We start from the raw sequence: 17,528 nt of genomic DNA on the forward strand, positions 1-17,528 counted from the left end.
CCCTATCTACTCCTGCAGAACAGCGTCCGCAGGAGGCCAACACCGGAGCCACTGAGCGCTCAACCTCCTCGTCTGACATGACAGAATATATTATATATCTGGCACCAGGGTAGAAGTAAAACGCACTCACCAGTGTGCTGAACAACAGCCCACAATATGGCACTGAGTAGCACACAACTGTATGTGACGGACCTCACAAATACGTGATCTATATAAGTGAGGTCAGTAGAAACGCCCCTCCCCCACACACCTGTAGGGCTTGTAGGAGAAGTAAAGGGATAGGTATAAGCTGACAGTAAGCGGAAAATAAGCACAGACAGGCAGCACTAGCAAAAGTCACATACCATGCAGAAGTAATACTCACTGCACCTTTACACTACAATCAACCTGCCCAGATTCAGTGTCTGGGAGGGCTATAGTGCTGTGTACGCTGTCCTTAATCAGGGGAGAGGTACACAGGGGGACCGGTCCGCGTGCTCCCTGAGATCTGCGCTGCCACTGGGAAAATGGCCGCTGGAGACCTCAGAGGAGGAGTGGCCGAGTAGATGCAGCTCAGCGACGCCAGACTGCGTGCTGAAAGGCGCGCTGAGCTGAGGGGAGGAGCCGCTGACAGGGAAGGCTTCCTCCCCTGGCTGGCCATAACCCCAGGGATGCTGGCTTCCCGCTTGCCCCTTTATCCCTGGTGGTCTAGTAGTCCCACGGGTTATGGGGGGGGCCCGCCGCCACTGCCAGCAGCCTCCGGTCTGTCCCCAGGACCGGAGGCTAAAGGACTGCATTTAAGGCATTCCGCGCGCGGCCGCTAGCCAGCGACGCGCGGCTTACCTGAATCCCCGGCGACTCCGGCAGCAGTCCTGGAAGGTAGACAGAGTCCGGCTAGTACGACTCTGCCCTCCCGCCGCGATCCCCAGATCAGTACTGGCGTCGCGGCGCCAGTCGGGGATCAGAGCGGCAGCGTGGGCGTCTGTACAGACAGCCCTTCGCTGCCCTCTGTAGTAAAAAGAGATTAAAAATAAATAAAATCTAACTTAAAATAAAAAGCTTCTGGGGGCTGCTCCTGCAGCCCCCCTGCGCGGTGACCGACTCCGGCCGGGCACCAGCTTACACTGAGGTGCCTGTGGCTCGGGGGCGGGGTATAGAGGAGGACCCAAGTGCATCCTGGGAGCTAAAAGCTTAACTGTGTGGTGCCCATGGATCCTGTTCCAGCTATAACCCCAAGGTCAACCCTGTGGACCCCCTATGGACCCTGAAGTAGAAAAGGCACAAATACAGGGGGCACTGCATATGGGGATAACTACAGGGGGCACTGCATAATGGGCACTTTTGACAGAGCCAGTGGGGGAGCTGTCTGAGACCTGTCGTGCTGTAATGGGTAAGCGAGGGCAGTGTTCTCCCCAGGCTGTTTTTTGCGGGTGCACCACCCGGCACTTTGGGAGCCTGCAAGTGGGGACAGTATCTGGGAACTGTATTAAAAGGGCCAAATACTTTGCAGCTTTTCATAATCAGACAACTGGGCCTCTAATAAGAGGAAAATTAATATATAAAAATTTTATTTCAAGCTTAAATCATTATATGGTCAGGGTTTAAAACATATTATTGCGAAGGCCCCACCCGGCTACTTCTTGATACCACCCGGCTGGAAACATTTTCTGGGGAGAATACTGAAGTAATAATGAACCCCTACACACCTGGTAGTTGAGGGTTTAAGAAAGAGCAGCAGGGATAGATATAACGGTCAGAAGGTGTAAGACAGTATATCACAACAGCAGACCTAGCTCAAGTCACATACAATGCATATAAATATACTTATAATGGACAATAGATCAACTACTCAAGCCTGAAAGGGCTGGTAGGATTTGTTTGCTAACCTTGCTCCAGGGAGATGTATACAGGGAGACTGAACCCAAAACTCCTGAGACCTGTAGCTTCAGTAAAGTCCTGATTATTGGCTGCTGAGCGTCTCATATAGGGAAAGAGTGTGAGGAGGAGCAGCAGCTCAGATGCAGAAAATCTCTTGTGAGGGATCGCGCTTTGGGCTGGGGGGAGAGCTTACCTCCCCGTTGCTGCATGAACCACTGGGTGCCGCTGGCCTTTAACATGGTTCCCGACACCAGCATTTAACTGCCTTGCTGGTCTTCACCGCCGGATATGAGGACTGCGCACATTATGCGATTCCCCGCAAGCAATCGCCTTGTTCCTCTCAGTCTGCCCGGGTGCAGTCCTGGGTCTCCAGTGAAGCGGCTAGCAGAGCCCTGCTGGCGCCCGCCGTAATCACCGTACCACTCACCGGTGTTGCGGCACAGGCAGAGGTAGCTGGAGCGGCCGCACAGGCGCCCACTAGGGTTCCTGTCCAGCACCAAATGAAAAACTGTCTGCCCATGGCTGGGTATATGTGGAGGAGGCCTGGGGCATCCTGGGTGCCGGGATCACTAGAACCACACACACCCTCCCCCATGGTATCCCTGTGGACTCTCTCCCTCTCCTGACGCACACACATCAGTGTGACCTCCGGACGTTAAATGCTCGGCTTCTGTATTGATCCTTTACAGTGAGAGGATGTGCTTAGAGTCTCTCCTGCGTACGGAGAAACGCTGCATATTAACCCTGTGTGTACTGCATACCAGTTCCTTTATGAATATCCTGCATACCTGCTTGTTTCTGTTGATTAATAAACCATTCCCTGGTTAACCGACATTTGTGTGGACTAACCTACATTACACATCTGCTAACACCTATTGACACCAATACGTTCTGCCAATGATAAAATGTATTACATAAAAGACAACAATTTTATAGGAAAGAAAATGAATTCATAGCTACCTGTAAGCAATACTGAAGCATCCGGCACGGTCCAATAGCAACCCTAAGACCCTCAAGCGCACCCATAACAGCTTGGATTACATGAGGCGATGTCTCAAATACATTGGGCCATACATAATTTAATAGGTGATTTAATGAATCTTCACATCCGAATCCATATACTCCAAGTGACATGTGCTGAACTACTGCACTAGCAGTCTGTCTGTGCACAAGATCTCTGCAAAAAATGTTAAATGGAATCCATTATTATTAAAAAAAAAAAAAAAAAAATATATATAAAAACTATAGTAGGATAATTAAATATAAAATAGGGAGAATCTATACATAAAATAAAAGTTCCTGGTAGGCATCTGTTTATTCGGGGTAATAGAGAACCACTGGATGGATCTGATGCAATTATCACTATTCTATAGAGAGTGTGTCAATAAAGCTTTAGGTGTATGGAACAATGTATGACAAAAGGGAGCCAAACAGTGATGATTTAGTGAAGCAAGTCAATGAAATTTTTTTTACTTTTGAGCGCATTCTTTGCTTAAGCTGCCTAAACCGTTAAAGATATATCACAACAATGAACTTTATTTTATACCATGTAGAGATTGATATGAATTATCAAGCTGCTCCAGAAAAATTGATGCAAGCCCTGTTTACTGATAAAATTCTTTGTAATTTATGTGAAAAATGATTTTTTAAATTTCAAACTAGTCCAAATCTAACCGCCAAGTCTGCTTTGGCATGACAATAAATAAAGCACAGGGACAGACACTTAAAGTGGCTGGAGCTAAGTGGAGTTTTTCTCATGGACAACTTTACGTGGCCATTTTACGTGTCACTTCAAAACTAAATCTTTTCGTGTTGACATCAGGAGGAAACACAACTAATATCGTTTACAAGGCAATCTTATAAGACCTCGGTTAAAAAAAAAAAAAAAGACTATCGCCGTAAATTAAAACTTTGTCCCGTCCGAAGCCGGGGCAGGTCGCTAGTTTAAGATTAAATAAAATTCTTCTGTCAAATTGGCAAGCTGTCTTGAGCAAGATATCCTCTTTAATGTACAGACAGGCCTAGTTGCACTAACTCCAGAGTTATCAAGGCACATGCCTGCTTGATAAGGCTTTATCTCCAAATACAAGGCCTAAAGTTTTCAGTGTAAGACGACCACCTGCTCAAGAAAAACTCATACATCATTAATTATCTTAAGTATGATACATATATTCTAACCCTCTAAAAAACAAGCACCTTGCAGCTTCATTAGTGGAACTCCTTGACGAATGTGATCTTAATACAGCAAAGAACATTGTTTTGGCGGTTTTGTTTTTTAAATTACCTATCCATCAAAGCATCTTCAAGCAGAGGTGTTACAGCATAGATGTAATCCTTTCCCATTTCTCCAATGTATTCAAAAAGGAATGAAAGAGACTTCAATACGCCATTCTGGACGTTTAGTTCTGGCACTCTGTATTCATTCATCAGAGCAGGAAGAACTGTAAAGGGCGAACATGTTTCAGCCACAATAGCAATTGCCACAGTGGTACACACTCTGTTTTGTCTTTCTTGTACTTTCAGGTTATTAAGAAGTGTAGCAAGCACATCATGTGGCCTAGACAAAAACAAAACACACAAAAGATAATGATCATTCCATATACAAAGTACATATGACGACAGGACAGTACTACACTAAATCCTCACCTTAAAAAGGATTTAAACTTGAGATCACATTTTATATATTAATTCTCCTCGCCTTCTTAGAGGCCCAGCTTTCATAAGCAAAGTCTGCAGGATCTGGTCCCAGCACTAAATAACCCAAAGCTAATTTCACTACAGATTTTATTTTGTATACAGCTCCTAGATAGTGACCCCACTTGCTAGCACCACAATTTATTTTTTGCAGCGATAGGCACAGTGTCCCCGCTTGCAGGCAGTGGCACCACAATTTAATTTTTTATACAGCTCTCAGATACTGTCTGTGCTTTTATACAGGGGGAGGGATCTCTGCCCACCAACCTGACACCACCCATGCACTGTGATGGGGCCGAGCTGCACAACCCCGCACTCCACACCCCAATGCACCGCGTCCCGTCGCCCAGAACCCTCACTAACGCCACGTGTCCTTATTGCCAGCGGACACAGAGTCTCCGATGGGAAGAACATGTGACATCGGCGCAGCTCACATCCAGCATCAGTGTCCGTTGCAACAAGGAAACGTCGAGGGTGACCCAGCGACAGGGGACGCGGCGCATTGGGACAAAGGGGAATGTCAGGCAGCAAGTTGTTGGACACAGCGCACTGGGGCAGGGGGAAGTTCCAGCAAATTTGGGGTACATGAAAATGGGTGCAAGCATGGTTAAAAAAACCGCAAAAGTGAAGTGTTAAAAAGCGTTAAAAACACACCTTCAGCAAGCACCTGCAATAAAAAAAAAACACCTCCCCCCATAGTCTATTTCACTAATCTTTAAGTTTGTACTCCAACTTTGAAAATGGGGGCGAAAAAGTTCAAAGTGCTTTTGGGGGTGTTTTTTTTGCTTTTTTTTTTACGGTTACTCTCTGGGGGTCTGTCCAAAGGGTGCAGAGTGGTTTCCGCACCTTTGCTCCCCAAAACAGCAAATTCTGCACTTTTTGCCGCCGGGTATTCATAGGCTAAACTTTTTCGCCAATTACATTGCATTGACTTTCTGCGTACACAAAAAGTCTTTGCATTTGAATACGGCGGAAAGTTTCCGCCTGGCGAAATGACGTAATCCGCGATACTTTTTCGCAGATTACGGCTTTTCGACGCTAACTGAATACGGACCTAAGTGTGTTAATGAAGCACTCTCGTACCACAATTGTTTTTCACAAGTTCTGCACACTCAACATTCAGATGATCACATCTGCAGGTTGTTCTATCTCTGCCCACTTAAAAAAAAAAAAAGTTATGGTAGACTTACCATTGATAACTTTTTCGAGGTCCATAGGGTACACAGGGATACTATGAGGATAATATGGTTGGAGTGATCCAGGCCACAAACCGTTAAAAGCTTTCAGCTCCCAGGATGCCTCTGGTCCTCCTCCACATATACCCCGCCCCTGGCCACAGGCAGTTTTGTAAACAAGCCCAAGGCAGGAGAAGGAAAGAGGAGAAGGAAGAACAATCGTACACCAGAAACACTCCTACAAGATGAGGAAATCCGTGACCGAAAGAAAAATTACCCAATGCAACCAGGTGCATCATGAAGAAAAAAAATTATCCATGGTAAGTCTACAACAACTAATTTTTTTCTTCAGGTTCCATAGGGATACACAGGGATATCATGGGGGATGTCCTAAAGCAGTTACACTAAGGGTGGGGATGGTCCTGAGCAGCAAAGAGAACTCGTTGCCCAAAGAAAAAATCCTGAGAGGCAAAAGTGTCAAAGGCGTAGATCCTGAGAAAAGTGTGAACAGAAGACTATGTGGCTGCCTTGCACAATTGCTCAACAGAGGCACCACAACTAAACGCCCATGATGGCCCTACAGAGAGTAGAATGTACTGTCATTAATGTGTTTGGAACAGGGAGATCAGCCTGTATATGTATACCTGAGATAGTCATACGTAACCATCTAGCCAGAGTCTGTTAGCTGGCCATCCTCATTTATGAAAACCATATAACAGAAAAAGAGTATGATTTTCTAAGAGTTTGTACGCTCCACATAGATATGGAAAGCACGAACTACATACAGAGAGGCTTCACCTACAAAAAGGTGTGAAGACTGGAAAGCTGGAACCACAATTTCTTCATTCACATGAAAACGGGACACCTGCCTAGGAAGGTAACCTTCCTTGTGCGGAGAACAGCTCTATCCCGGTGAAAAATAAAAAATGGGGAGCGACAAGAGACACTGCGTGCAGAGGAGATCGTGAGAAAAAGTGTCTTCACTGTCAACCATTTCAAATCTCCAGAGGTTCAAATGGGGGAGCTTGTTACCCCTTGACAACCAAAAGAGAAATCCCACGTTGCTACCGATGGGACAAAAGGAGGCTGAACTCGGAGAATCCCCTGAAAAGAGATTCTAACATCTTGTAAAGAAGCAATCTTTCTCTGGAACCAGACTGACCGTGCAGAAACCTTACACTCTCAAAGTGGCCAGGTGGAGACCAAGGTCCAAACCTGCCTGGAGAAAAGCTAGTACCCGGGGAAAACCCTAAACTACTTAGGGTCATATTTTCTGTGTGAACACCATTGACCAAAAGAATGCCAAACGCTGTAATAGATGCGGGCAGAGGAAAGCTTTCGTGCCCTAAGCATCGTTTGAATCACAGAGCTGGAGAAACCCTTGGCTCTTAAGATGGAAGACACAGGAGCCACGTCATCAGACAGGTGAGGTAAGTCCGGATGCAGACACGGACCCTGCTCTAACAGATCCGGCCATAGAGGAAGAGGATACGGACTGTATGGATAGATTCCGTATATCGATGAACCAATTACGCCTGGGCCAAGCAGGAGCCACTAGTATTACTGTTCCGCCTTCCTGCTTGAATTTCCCAAGAACCCTTGGGAGGAGGGAAATCAAAGGAAAGAGATACGCCAGCTTGAAGTCCCATCATACTGCTAGTGCGTCCATGAAGGCTGCTGAGGGATTTCTGGTCCTGGACCCGTACATAGGGACCTTGTAGTTGTGAAGTGATGCCATGAAGTCTGTATCTGGTAGGCCCCATTTGTTCACCAGGAGTTGAAAAACCACCAGGTGGAGAGACCACTCTCCGGCGTGTATGTCCTGAAGACTTAAAATTCCCAGGCTGCATTGCCAAAATAATTGACCGCAGAGTTCCATACAGAACTTGGGTACAACGATAAACTTGTTGAGGGCTTTTAGATTTAGAATAGGGGGATGACACCCATTTGGTTTCTGAACCAAAAATAGACTGGAACAACCCCTTCCTTACTGAAACACAGGAACCGGGATCATCACCCCTGCCTGCTGCAGGGAGTAAATGGCCTCCTGAAGAGCCAAGGCCTTGATCACATCTGATGGGGGATTTGTAAAAAAAAATAAAAATTTCTGGGGAGGAGGTCTCCGGATAGTGAGGGCATACCCCTGAGAGACCACTTCTCGGACCCAGGCTTCTGTTTGATGCCAGTAATTCGCAAATTTAAGAAGTCTGCCTCCCACCCTGGGAGGCGGGCGGTCCCATCAGGCAGGTTTGTCATCCAGCTTAGAAGCTGGATGTCTGGCCGGCCCAGACCTCTTAGTTTGTCGCCTGGTTGTCCTGCGAAAACTAAACTGCCTGGAAGAAGACTGATTCTTTGCTCTGAAAACTGCCTAGACTTTAATGTAGCCGTAGACGGCAGACCTGCAGATTTTGAAGCTGCCAGAGTAGCAATTATCTTATCTATCTAATCTATCTCTAGCTCAGCTTTTCAGGATCTTAACCAAAAGGACCCTGCGTGCCACTACTGAAGCTGCTGATGCTTTAGAAGCCAAGAGTCCTGCATCCATTGCAGCTCCTCCCAAATAGGAGGCTGCTTCCCTTATATGGGAGATATAGGTGAGCTGTTTTCTGGCAGCATCTGGTAGAGAATCTTCCAATGTCCCAATCCATTCTTCAACCGCTTTGGCTACCCAAGCCCCAGCTGGACGAGTAACAACTCCTGATGATGAAAATATTGCCTTAAGACATGCTTCAATTTTCCTATCTGTAGGATCCTTAAGAGGAGATGCTGACGGAATAGGCAACGTAGCATTCCTGACTAAGTGCGTCACATGAGCATCCAAGTCGTACATTCAGAAGCTGGGAAAGGATACAACAATGCAAATCTTTTAGTAATATAAAATAGTTTATTCTGGTTACCCCAAGTCTCTTCCATAAGTTCATAAAGCTGCGAGGATCTAGGAAACTCCGCTTTTACCACCTTCTCGTTTTTAAACACTGAAACCTTCTTACTTGGAGCTGGCTCATTATCCTGTATATCTAGGATTGATTTGACCGCCCTCACCAAAGGAGGAACATCCACTGTAGAAGGATGGTCCTCCTCTGCCGCACTAGACCCTGAAGAAGAACCCTGTGCATTATCCGATTCCTACGATGATGCGTCTGAATCCATATGCTGGACAGACCGATAAAAAGGTAACTTCCGTTTAGGCGTCCAGTGACTACTGGTCTGCTCACAACAGCTGACTGACTTGAGTGAACATAAGCATCCATCCAGGAAGGATGTATAGGAGGTGCAAACATAGCATGCTGTGGGTACCCCATACAAGGAGGCAGCGTGGGAGTAGCCATATACAATCCACAAACTGCTGTATTACCTGAGACAAGGAGGACACCCAAGATGGCTGGTACAGGGACTGGTATACTGGAGTGGTGAGGTGGCTCTTTATAAAGGATGGTTAGTGTGCTGTATGTTATAAAGTCCTGAGAGGACAAGCCCGCCAAACAGGATTTACATGAAACCAGCACAGGGGCCTCCCCTACTGAGTCCCTTTACCTTTTGACATATCAATTATAAAGGTAACAATGCAAAAGTAATGTGACAGCCTTCACAAAAAAACTGTGAAGTATAAAGAAAAAAAAACCCATACACCTGCAACAGAGGGATAAGGAGAAAAAGTCAGTTATAACGGAGTCAGAAACAAAAAGCAGTATCAACACAGCAGCTAGCAAACAGTCGCATACAATGCATAAGCAATTTAGTTGCAATGGGGTCTGAATCAACTACTCAAAACATGATGCTTGGTAGGATATAGAGCACTATATATCTGACCCATGGTAGAGGTATATAGGGAGGCTGACCCAAAACCTCCTGACAAACAGCTACAGTAGCGCACCAATAGTGGACTGTGAGCGTCTCATATACACGAGGCGGGTAGGAGGAGAGACCAAGACACGCAAAAACCTTTGAAGGAACTGTGTCTGGGTAGGAGCTGCTGGGGGAGAGCACTACCTCCCCTAAGCTGCATCAACCAGCCTCATAGCGGCAGAAGAGTCTGCTGTTGATCCCCGGCGTCAGACGATAAAGGCCAGGGTGGACTAGTGCGGAAGCTCCAGGCCCTCACTGCAGCGGCTTCCGGTGTCTCTCCGGCGCCGGAAGCAAGGACTGCCGCGCATGATTTCCTGTAAGCATGGAATCGCCTTACCAGACATCTCTGTGCGTCTGGTTGCAGCCCAGGCCCCAGCAACGCTGCTAGCAAGCTCTGCTGTGACCCGCTGAAATCAACAGCGATGTTACTGGAGGTAGACTTAGTCGCAGTGCATGCGTCTTAATTCAGATGATCAGCACTAACTCAAAAATATATAAAATAAAATGAAACAAAATAAAAGCTTAGGACTGCCTGAGCAGTCCCGTTAGAACAGTGCATCTGAATCCTGCCGAACCAAACGAACAACTGAATGCCTGTGGCGGGGTATATGTGGAGGAGGACCAGAGGCATCCTGGGAGCTGAAAGCTTTAACTGTTTTGTGCCTGGATCACTCCAACCACATTTATCCCCCATGGTATCCCTGTGGATCCCTATGGAACCTGAAGAGGAGGAGATTTGGAAAAAACAAAGAGATATGGTAAGAACTTACCTTTGTTATCTCTGTTTCTACGAAGTCCATAGGGTTGACCTTGGGCTATAGCTGGATCTGGATCAACGGGCACCACGCAGTTAAAGCTTTGCTGCTCCCAGGATGCACTTGGGTCCGTCCTCCTCTATACCCCGCCCCCGAGCCACAGGCACCTCAGTTGGTAAGCAGCTAAGGCCGGAGGAGGAGACTAAACAGAGAGAAGGAAGACTGGAACACACAAGAAACCATACTCACAGAAATGGGAGATGGAAAACCGGTGACCAGCCACACAGCCCATATGAAGCCAGGTGCGTCAGGGCGGGCGCCCTGTGGACCCTATGGACTTAGTAAAAACAGAGATAACAAAGGTAAGTTCTTACCATATCTCTTGTTTTCTACTTCAGGGTCCATAGGGGGTCCACAGGGTTGACCTTGGGGATGTCCCAAAGCAGTTCAACTAAGGGCGGGGACGCTCCTGTGCTGAGAGGAGTACCCGGCGCCCAAAGGATGCATCCTGAGAGGCGAAGGTGTCAAACGCATAAAACCTCAAAAACGTCTGAATTGAAGACCAAGTGGCCGCCTTACACAGCTGAACAGCCGAGGCGCCACGTCTAGCAGCCCAAGAGGGACCCACAAAACGAGTGGAGTGAGCCTTAACAGAGGCTGGCACAGGTAAACCCTCCTGTGCATAAGCCTCACAAATAACGGAACAAAGCCAACGGGCTAACGTTTGTTTGTTGGCAGGCCAACCCCTCTTGTGAAAACCAAAGAGGACAAACAATGAATCAGACTTCCTAACCTAAGCAGTCCAGTCCACATAGATTCTAAGCGCCCGGACTACATCTAAGGAAGCCTCACCAGCAGAAAGATCAGGTGACTGCTAAGCTGGCACAACAAGTTCCTGATTGATGTGGAACTTTGAGACCACTTTAGGCAAAAACTCAGGACGAGTGCGGAGCACCGCTCTGTCCTGGTGAAAAATCAGAAAAGGAGGGCGACAGGAAAGCGCCCCCAATTCTGACACCCTCCTGGCAGAAGCACCCTTAGCACCACCGCCAAGTCCCAAGGAGCCACGAAGGGAGGCTGGATCCTGAGAACACCTTGGAAAAAGGTGTTAACATCTGGCAGTGTAGCAATCCGTCGTTGAAACCACACGGACAAAGCGGGCACATGAACCTTCAGAGAGGCAAGGCGTAAGCCGAGGTCCAAACCTGATTGAAGAAATTCCAAGATTCTGGAAACTCGGAACACCTGAGGATCATAGCTTCTATACTCACACCACTGAAAGTAAGTGCGCCACACCCTGTGGTAAATCCGTGCGGAAGCAGGCTTGCGTGCCCTGAGCATGGTACCAACGACTGAACTGGAGAAGCCCCGAGACCTCAAGACGGCTGTCTCAAGAGCCACGCCGTCAAAGACAGCCAACCCAGAACCGGGTAAAGGCAGGGCCCTTGAGACAACAGGTCCCGACGCTGAGGAAGAAGGTACGGAGCGTCGATGGAGAGGCTCCTCAGATCGGAGTACCAAGGACGTCTGGGCCACACCGGAGCCACCAGCATGAGCGTGCCGCCATCCTGCTTGAATTTCCACAGGACCCGAGGAAGTAGGGATATCGGAGGAAATAGATACGCCAGGTGAAGCGTCCATTTCACCGACAGCGCGACTACCAGACATGCGCCTGCGTCTCTTGTCCCGTAAACGGGCAACTTGTGATTGTGACGGGAGGCCATCAAGTCCAGCTCGGCAGCCCCCATCTGTCCACGAGTAGCTGAAACACCTCTGGGTGAAGCGACCATTCCCCGGGATGCACGTCGTGACGGCTGAGGAAGTCCGCCTCCCAATTGATCGCTGGAATGTGGCACTCCGCCCAAGCAAGGATGCAAGACACCTCCGACATTGCTGCCCGACTGCGAGTTCCTCCTTGGTGGTTGATATATGCCACCGTGGTGGCGTTGTCGGACTGCACCTGAACCGCCCTTCCGTGAAGAGCGGGGCCGGACGACTGCAGGGCCCTGTATACTGCCCGCAGTTCCAGGATGTTGATGGGGAGAAGTGCTTCTTCCGCAGACCAACGACCCTGAAGCTACAATGAGCCGGTCACTGCCCCCCAACCCCGGAGACTGGCATCCGTCGTGAGCAGTACCCAGTCCGGGATCCAAAAGGGGCGCCCCTCGACCAGATGAGCTGTCTGAAGCTACCAAGCCAAAGACTGCCGAACCTCTGGGGACAACACCAGCATCTGAGAGCGGATCCGGTGAGGTAACCCGTTCCATGACCGCCATAATCTTTGTGAATACCCTCGGTGCCGTGGAGAGGCCAAAGGGTAGCGTCCGGAATTGATAATGATGTTGAAGGATAGCGAACCTCAGATACCGCTGGTGCGAAGGTGCTATCGGAACATGGAGGTAGGCGTCCTGGATATCCAGGGACACCATGTAATGCCCAGGTTCCATCGCCAGAATGATTGAACGTAACGTTTCCATCCTGAATTTGGGAACTCTGAGGAATTTGTTCAGAGACTTCAAATTGAGGATAGGGCGATGAGAACCATTGGGTTTCTGCACCAGAAACAGAGAAGAATAGTTCCCCGTCCCTCATTGTAATTGAGGAAAAGGAACAATGACCCCTGCTTTCAGCAAGGACTCTCTAGCTTCCTGAATCTGTAAAGCCTTGGTCTTGTCCTGAGAAGAACCCGTGCAGAAAAACTGGTGGGGCAGTCTGTGCCGAAAAGACAGGGTGTACCACTGGGAGACCACTTCTCGAACCCAGGCATCCGTGGTGGTATTGTGCCAGCACTGGGCAAATAGAAGAAGTCGGCCTCCCACTCTGGGGTCCCCCCAGAGGGAGGCCCGTCCCATCAGGCAGAAGGCTTATCTTCCTGCTTGGAAGAAGGGCGCCTGGCACTCCAAGCCTGCTTCTTTGGCTTAGAAGCGGCCTTGGTCGCCGACTGCCTCGGGAAGGACTGACCTTTGGCCTTGCCCTGAACCCGAAAGGACCAAAAGGCAGAGCTCCGTACCTTGGGCGGTGCAGAAGCCGAAGGGAGGAAGGCTGATTTAGACTTAGCCAGAGTATCCACTATTTTGTCCAAGTCTGGACCAAAAAGCAACTCTCCATTAAAAGGTAAGGCCTCCAGGCCCTTTTTGGAGTCTGCGTCAGCTCTCCAAGACAGCAGCCAAAAGGACCGACGCGCCGACACAGCTGCAGCCGACACCCTAGAGGTCAGCAGGCTTACATCCAACGATGCTTCCCCAATGTAGGAAGCCGCATCCCTCATTTGTCCCATCAACGCTCTCTGGATCTCCGGAGCATCATCCAGAAAGGTATCCTCCAAAGCGTTGGCCCAGCTCTCGATGGCCTTAGCCACCCAAGAGATGGCCATGGACGGACGGGCCACCGCCCCAGAGAGAGAGTAGATAGACTTTAAACAAGTCTCCACTTTCCTGTGCGTGGGATCCTTCAGGGAGGAGATAGACGGTAAAGGCAACGTAGCGCTTTTAATTAAGCGGGTGACATGGGAATCCACTTCAGGCGGAGTTTCCCCATTTCCTGCAATGAGCCTCAGGAAAAGGATAGTTGGAAGCCAACCGTTTCTGTGGTTGGAATCTCTTGCTGGGCAACTGCCAGGCCCCCGCCATATGATCCGTCAACTGGTCGGGCAGGGGAAAAACAGTCAAAGCTACTTTGGCCTTTTTAAAATTAGGGTACTTCGACCTGGGAGCCAGCGCATCCTCCTCTATATGAAGGATGGACTTAGCCTCCACCTCCTGGGCCCCGGCATCCGAGTCAGAGTCTTCATGGATCTCTCAGTCATCCGAAGATACGCCCGTGTCCGTGAACTGCGCCGCCAGTGAAGCCGAAACGGGTCGCCTGGACGCCTTTGGGGGCAAATCACTGTGCAACATTGACTGAAAAGCCGATGAAGCTGCCAGGCTCTGAACAGAGCTGGAGAGGGCATCCACCCAGGGAGGGGGTACCGTCTGAGGATACCCCTGAAAGGGTACCATTGACTGCTGCATCACCGTGGGAGATTGCACGTATACAGGCAATGCCCGCATAAGGACCCACAGTCTGAGACCCGGGAGGAGACTGCACCAGACGCGCAACACCCAGGGAACAGGGGATGGTAGGCTGGGGCAACGCCCTAGAAGGGACCGCAAGCCGGTCCGCGATCGACGCCAGCACTTGTGTAAACATCACCCAAGGAGGATCCTGCGCCACCGGGGGTTTAGAGGGACCAGGTACCAGCTGGCACCGCCCACACAGACCGTCCTGAGACAAATCCGCCCCATCAACCCCTGCCGAACAGCGTCGGCAGGAAAACAACACAGGAGCCACGGAGCGCTCATCAGACATGACAAAAACTTTTGCAATAAAAGTGTATCACCGAAAAGAGGTGAGGCGTATAACACCTGCGCACTCCCAAGTATGCAACACAAACAGCCCACAATATGGTACTGCGTAGCACACCACTGTATGTGACGGACCTCACAAATACGTAGATCTATATAAGTGAGGTACACAGAAAGAACACCCCTCCCCCACGCACCTGCGGGCCGTTGGAGAAGTAAAGGGATAGGTATAAGCTGACAAAGTAGAAATAAGCACAGACAAGCAGCACTAGCAAAAGTCACATACCATGCAGGAAGTTATACTCACTGCACCTTCAGCTACAATCAATCTCCCAGATTCAGTGTCTGGGAGGGCTATAGCGCTGCGAACATTGTCCTTTGCAGGGGGAGAGGTACGCAGGGGGACCGGTCCACTGGATACCGCCTGGGAGCTCTGCGTTGCTGCCCTGAGAAGATGGCCGCTGGAGAGCTCTGAGGAGGAGTGGCCGAGAGAGAGAGAACAGCCCAGCGACGCCAGCACGCATGAGAGAAGGCGCGCTGGGCTGAGGGAAGGAGCTGCTAAACCAGGGAAGGCTGCCTCCCCTGGCGAGTAATTAACCCCCAGGGATGCCGGTTCCCTTCCGGCCCTTACACCCTGGTGTTCCAGCGGTCACATGGGGTATTCCTGAAGAGGGGGAGCCCGCCGCTACTAGCGCCGCCGGTCTGTCCCCAGAGACCGGCGGCTAAAGACTGCCTTTGTTCCCCTGCTTCGCGCTGCACGCGGCTTACCTGGCCCTGTGCATCCGGCAGCAGTCTGTGGGAGGTTCCGGAGCCACGCTAGTACTGACTCCGGGGTCCCGCTGCGATCCCCAGATCAGTACTGGCGTCGCGGCGCCAGTGGGGCTGTTGGAGCGGCAGCGTGGACGTCCAGATGGACAGTCTGATGCAGCCGCTCTTAAGAAGTAAAAATAAATAAATAAAATCTTTTTTTTTTTTAAAATAAAGCTTAGGGGCTGCTTATGTAGCCCCACTGCCCAGGGTGACCCGACTCCGGCCAGTCACCAACTAAAACTGAGGTGCCTGTGGCTCGGGGGCGGGGTATAGAGGAGGACGGACCCAAGCGCATCCTGGGAGCAGCAAAGCTTTAACTGCGTAGTGTCCGTGGATCCAGATCCAGCTATACCCCAAGGTCAACCCTGTGGACCCCCTATGGACCCTGAAGTAGAAGGGAGGAGTTAAAGATTGACAGGATCTGAAACTTTTATTGTATCTAGAGCACACTTTGGCAGAAACGTATAGTTATGACGTTTGTATTTTCTATCTGTAGATCTACATAAAAAGAATAACCTTTTTAAAACATTTCACATCAATCTCTGTTTTAACCTATTGCACAAAGCACAGTTCCAGTTTATAATGGCGATCACATTTGTTAATTTGCCCCGTTCTAAACCATTTTTTTTTGAACAGAGTAAAATGTTTCCCAAAGTGCACATGGCTACAAAGCAGTTATCAAAGACAACTGTGAGAACGTGTTACGGATCTTCCCCGACCCACCACGCGCACTGCACATTTGCCAAGACCAATGATCTCTGGGAGGTAACATCTCCAACTTTCACACATCATATGGAACAGAGAAACAGATTTATATACAGGTCTGCATTTCCTAAAGCTATCTAAATGAGCAACCCTACCCTGTACAATGCTGTACATCTAAAAAGGACAGCACTTTGTTAAATCAGTATGAATGTATAGATAGCCACCATCTCTTTTAATACTTCATGAATTCAACTTTTTAATGCTCTAGACTTCCCCAATGCGCCAATCCATATTTGTAAATATAAGGTTGGCAAACATCCCACAGAAACTTTTCCATTGTGTATTGTGAGGAGTTGGTGTGTGCACATAAACTGGGAGCCAAGTATGCCCCAAACAATCCACAACGTAAACTTGATGCTTACCATTACCTCATTACCATTCCTTGCACACTGTGCTAAGCTGCCCTAACAGTCACTATCACTGCGGCGAAAATTAATATTACACCACCCAACAATAAAAATAAACGTTTAGTTGCCAAGGATTTTTTAATGAATATACGGTATTGTGGGGTTGCTGAATTCAAATATGATACTCTTTTTGGCTCCAGTTCTTGAGATAATTGATACCCTAAAGTAATAGAGCGCTTAGCCATAACGTGTGCATATGGGAATATATCGGAACATTCTAGAAGGCGAGACACGAAGTGTTCACTCAACCAGCACTCTGTTGCCTATTGTGTTTTACTTGTTTCTCATCTGTCTATCTAAAAGATAGAGCCAATCTAGCAAACCTGATTTTAGATACTGAATCAGCAGCACAAAGTTACTCCAAAATCGCTCTAATATGATCGGCAATAAAATGAGTATTGACCAGTGTAATGTAATATATAAATAATTTAAATAAGTTGCCATATGCAGCAGAATAGAAGCATGAAACAAAAAAAACCTGCATCTGACTCACTTTGAAAGCAGAAGCTAGGGGATTTTAGTGGGAAGAAGCAAGAGCCAGGGGAGTTTAGAGGTAAGAAAGCAGAAGCTAGGGGATTTTAGAGGTATGAAAGCAGAAGCTAGGGGATTTTAGAGGTATGAAAGCAGAAGCTAGGGGATTTTAGAGGTATGAAAGCAGAAGCTAGGGGATTTTAGTGGGAAGAAGCAAGAGCCAGGGGAGTTTAGAGGTAAGAAAGCAGAACTAGGGGATTTTAGAGATATGAAAGCAGAAGCTAGGGGATTTTAGAGATATGAAAGCAGAAGCTAGGGGATTTTAGAGGTATGAAAGCAGAAGCTAGGGGATTTTAGAGGTATAAGAGCTCAAACTTAATTTGAGTTTTTTTTTTTTTTTTTTTT

The 17,528-nt window shown here is 48.5% G+C and overlaps 1 protein-coding gene across 2 annotated transcripts in view; it reads right to left on the minus strand.

Moving 5' to 3' along the window:
• SF3B1 (splicing factor 3b subunit 1) overlaps positions 1 to 17,528 on the minus strand; it is a 117,588-nt gene that overhangs the window by 11,824 nt on the left and 88,236 nt on the right. For both annotated transcript variants that reach the window (XM_088456248.1, XM_088456249.1), the window contains 2 exons: positions 4,142 to 4,414; positions 2,818 to 3,034 (listed from right to left, as the gene is read on the minus strand). In XM_088456248.1, coding sequence (XP_088312374.1) covers positions 2,818 to 3,034; positions 4,142 to 4,414 — 490 coding nt within the window. The remainder of the gene's footprint in view (positions 1 to 2,817; positions 3,035 to 4,141; positions 4,415 to 17,528) is intronic.

The sequence above is a fragment of the Taudactylus pleione genome, unplaced genomic scaffold (genome assembly GCF_031769625.1).
Source record: "Taudactylus pleione unplaced genomic scaffold, aTauple2 ptg000690l, whole genome shotgun sequence".
In the NCBI taxonomy this organism is placed as follows: Eukaryota; Metazoa; Chordata; class Amphibia; order Anura; family Myobatrachidae; genus Taudactylus; species Taudactylus pleione.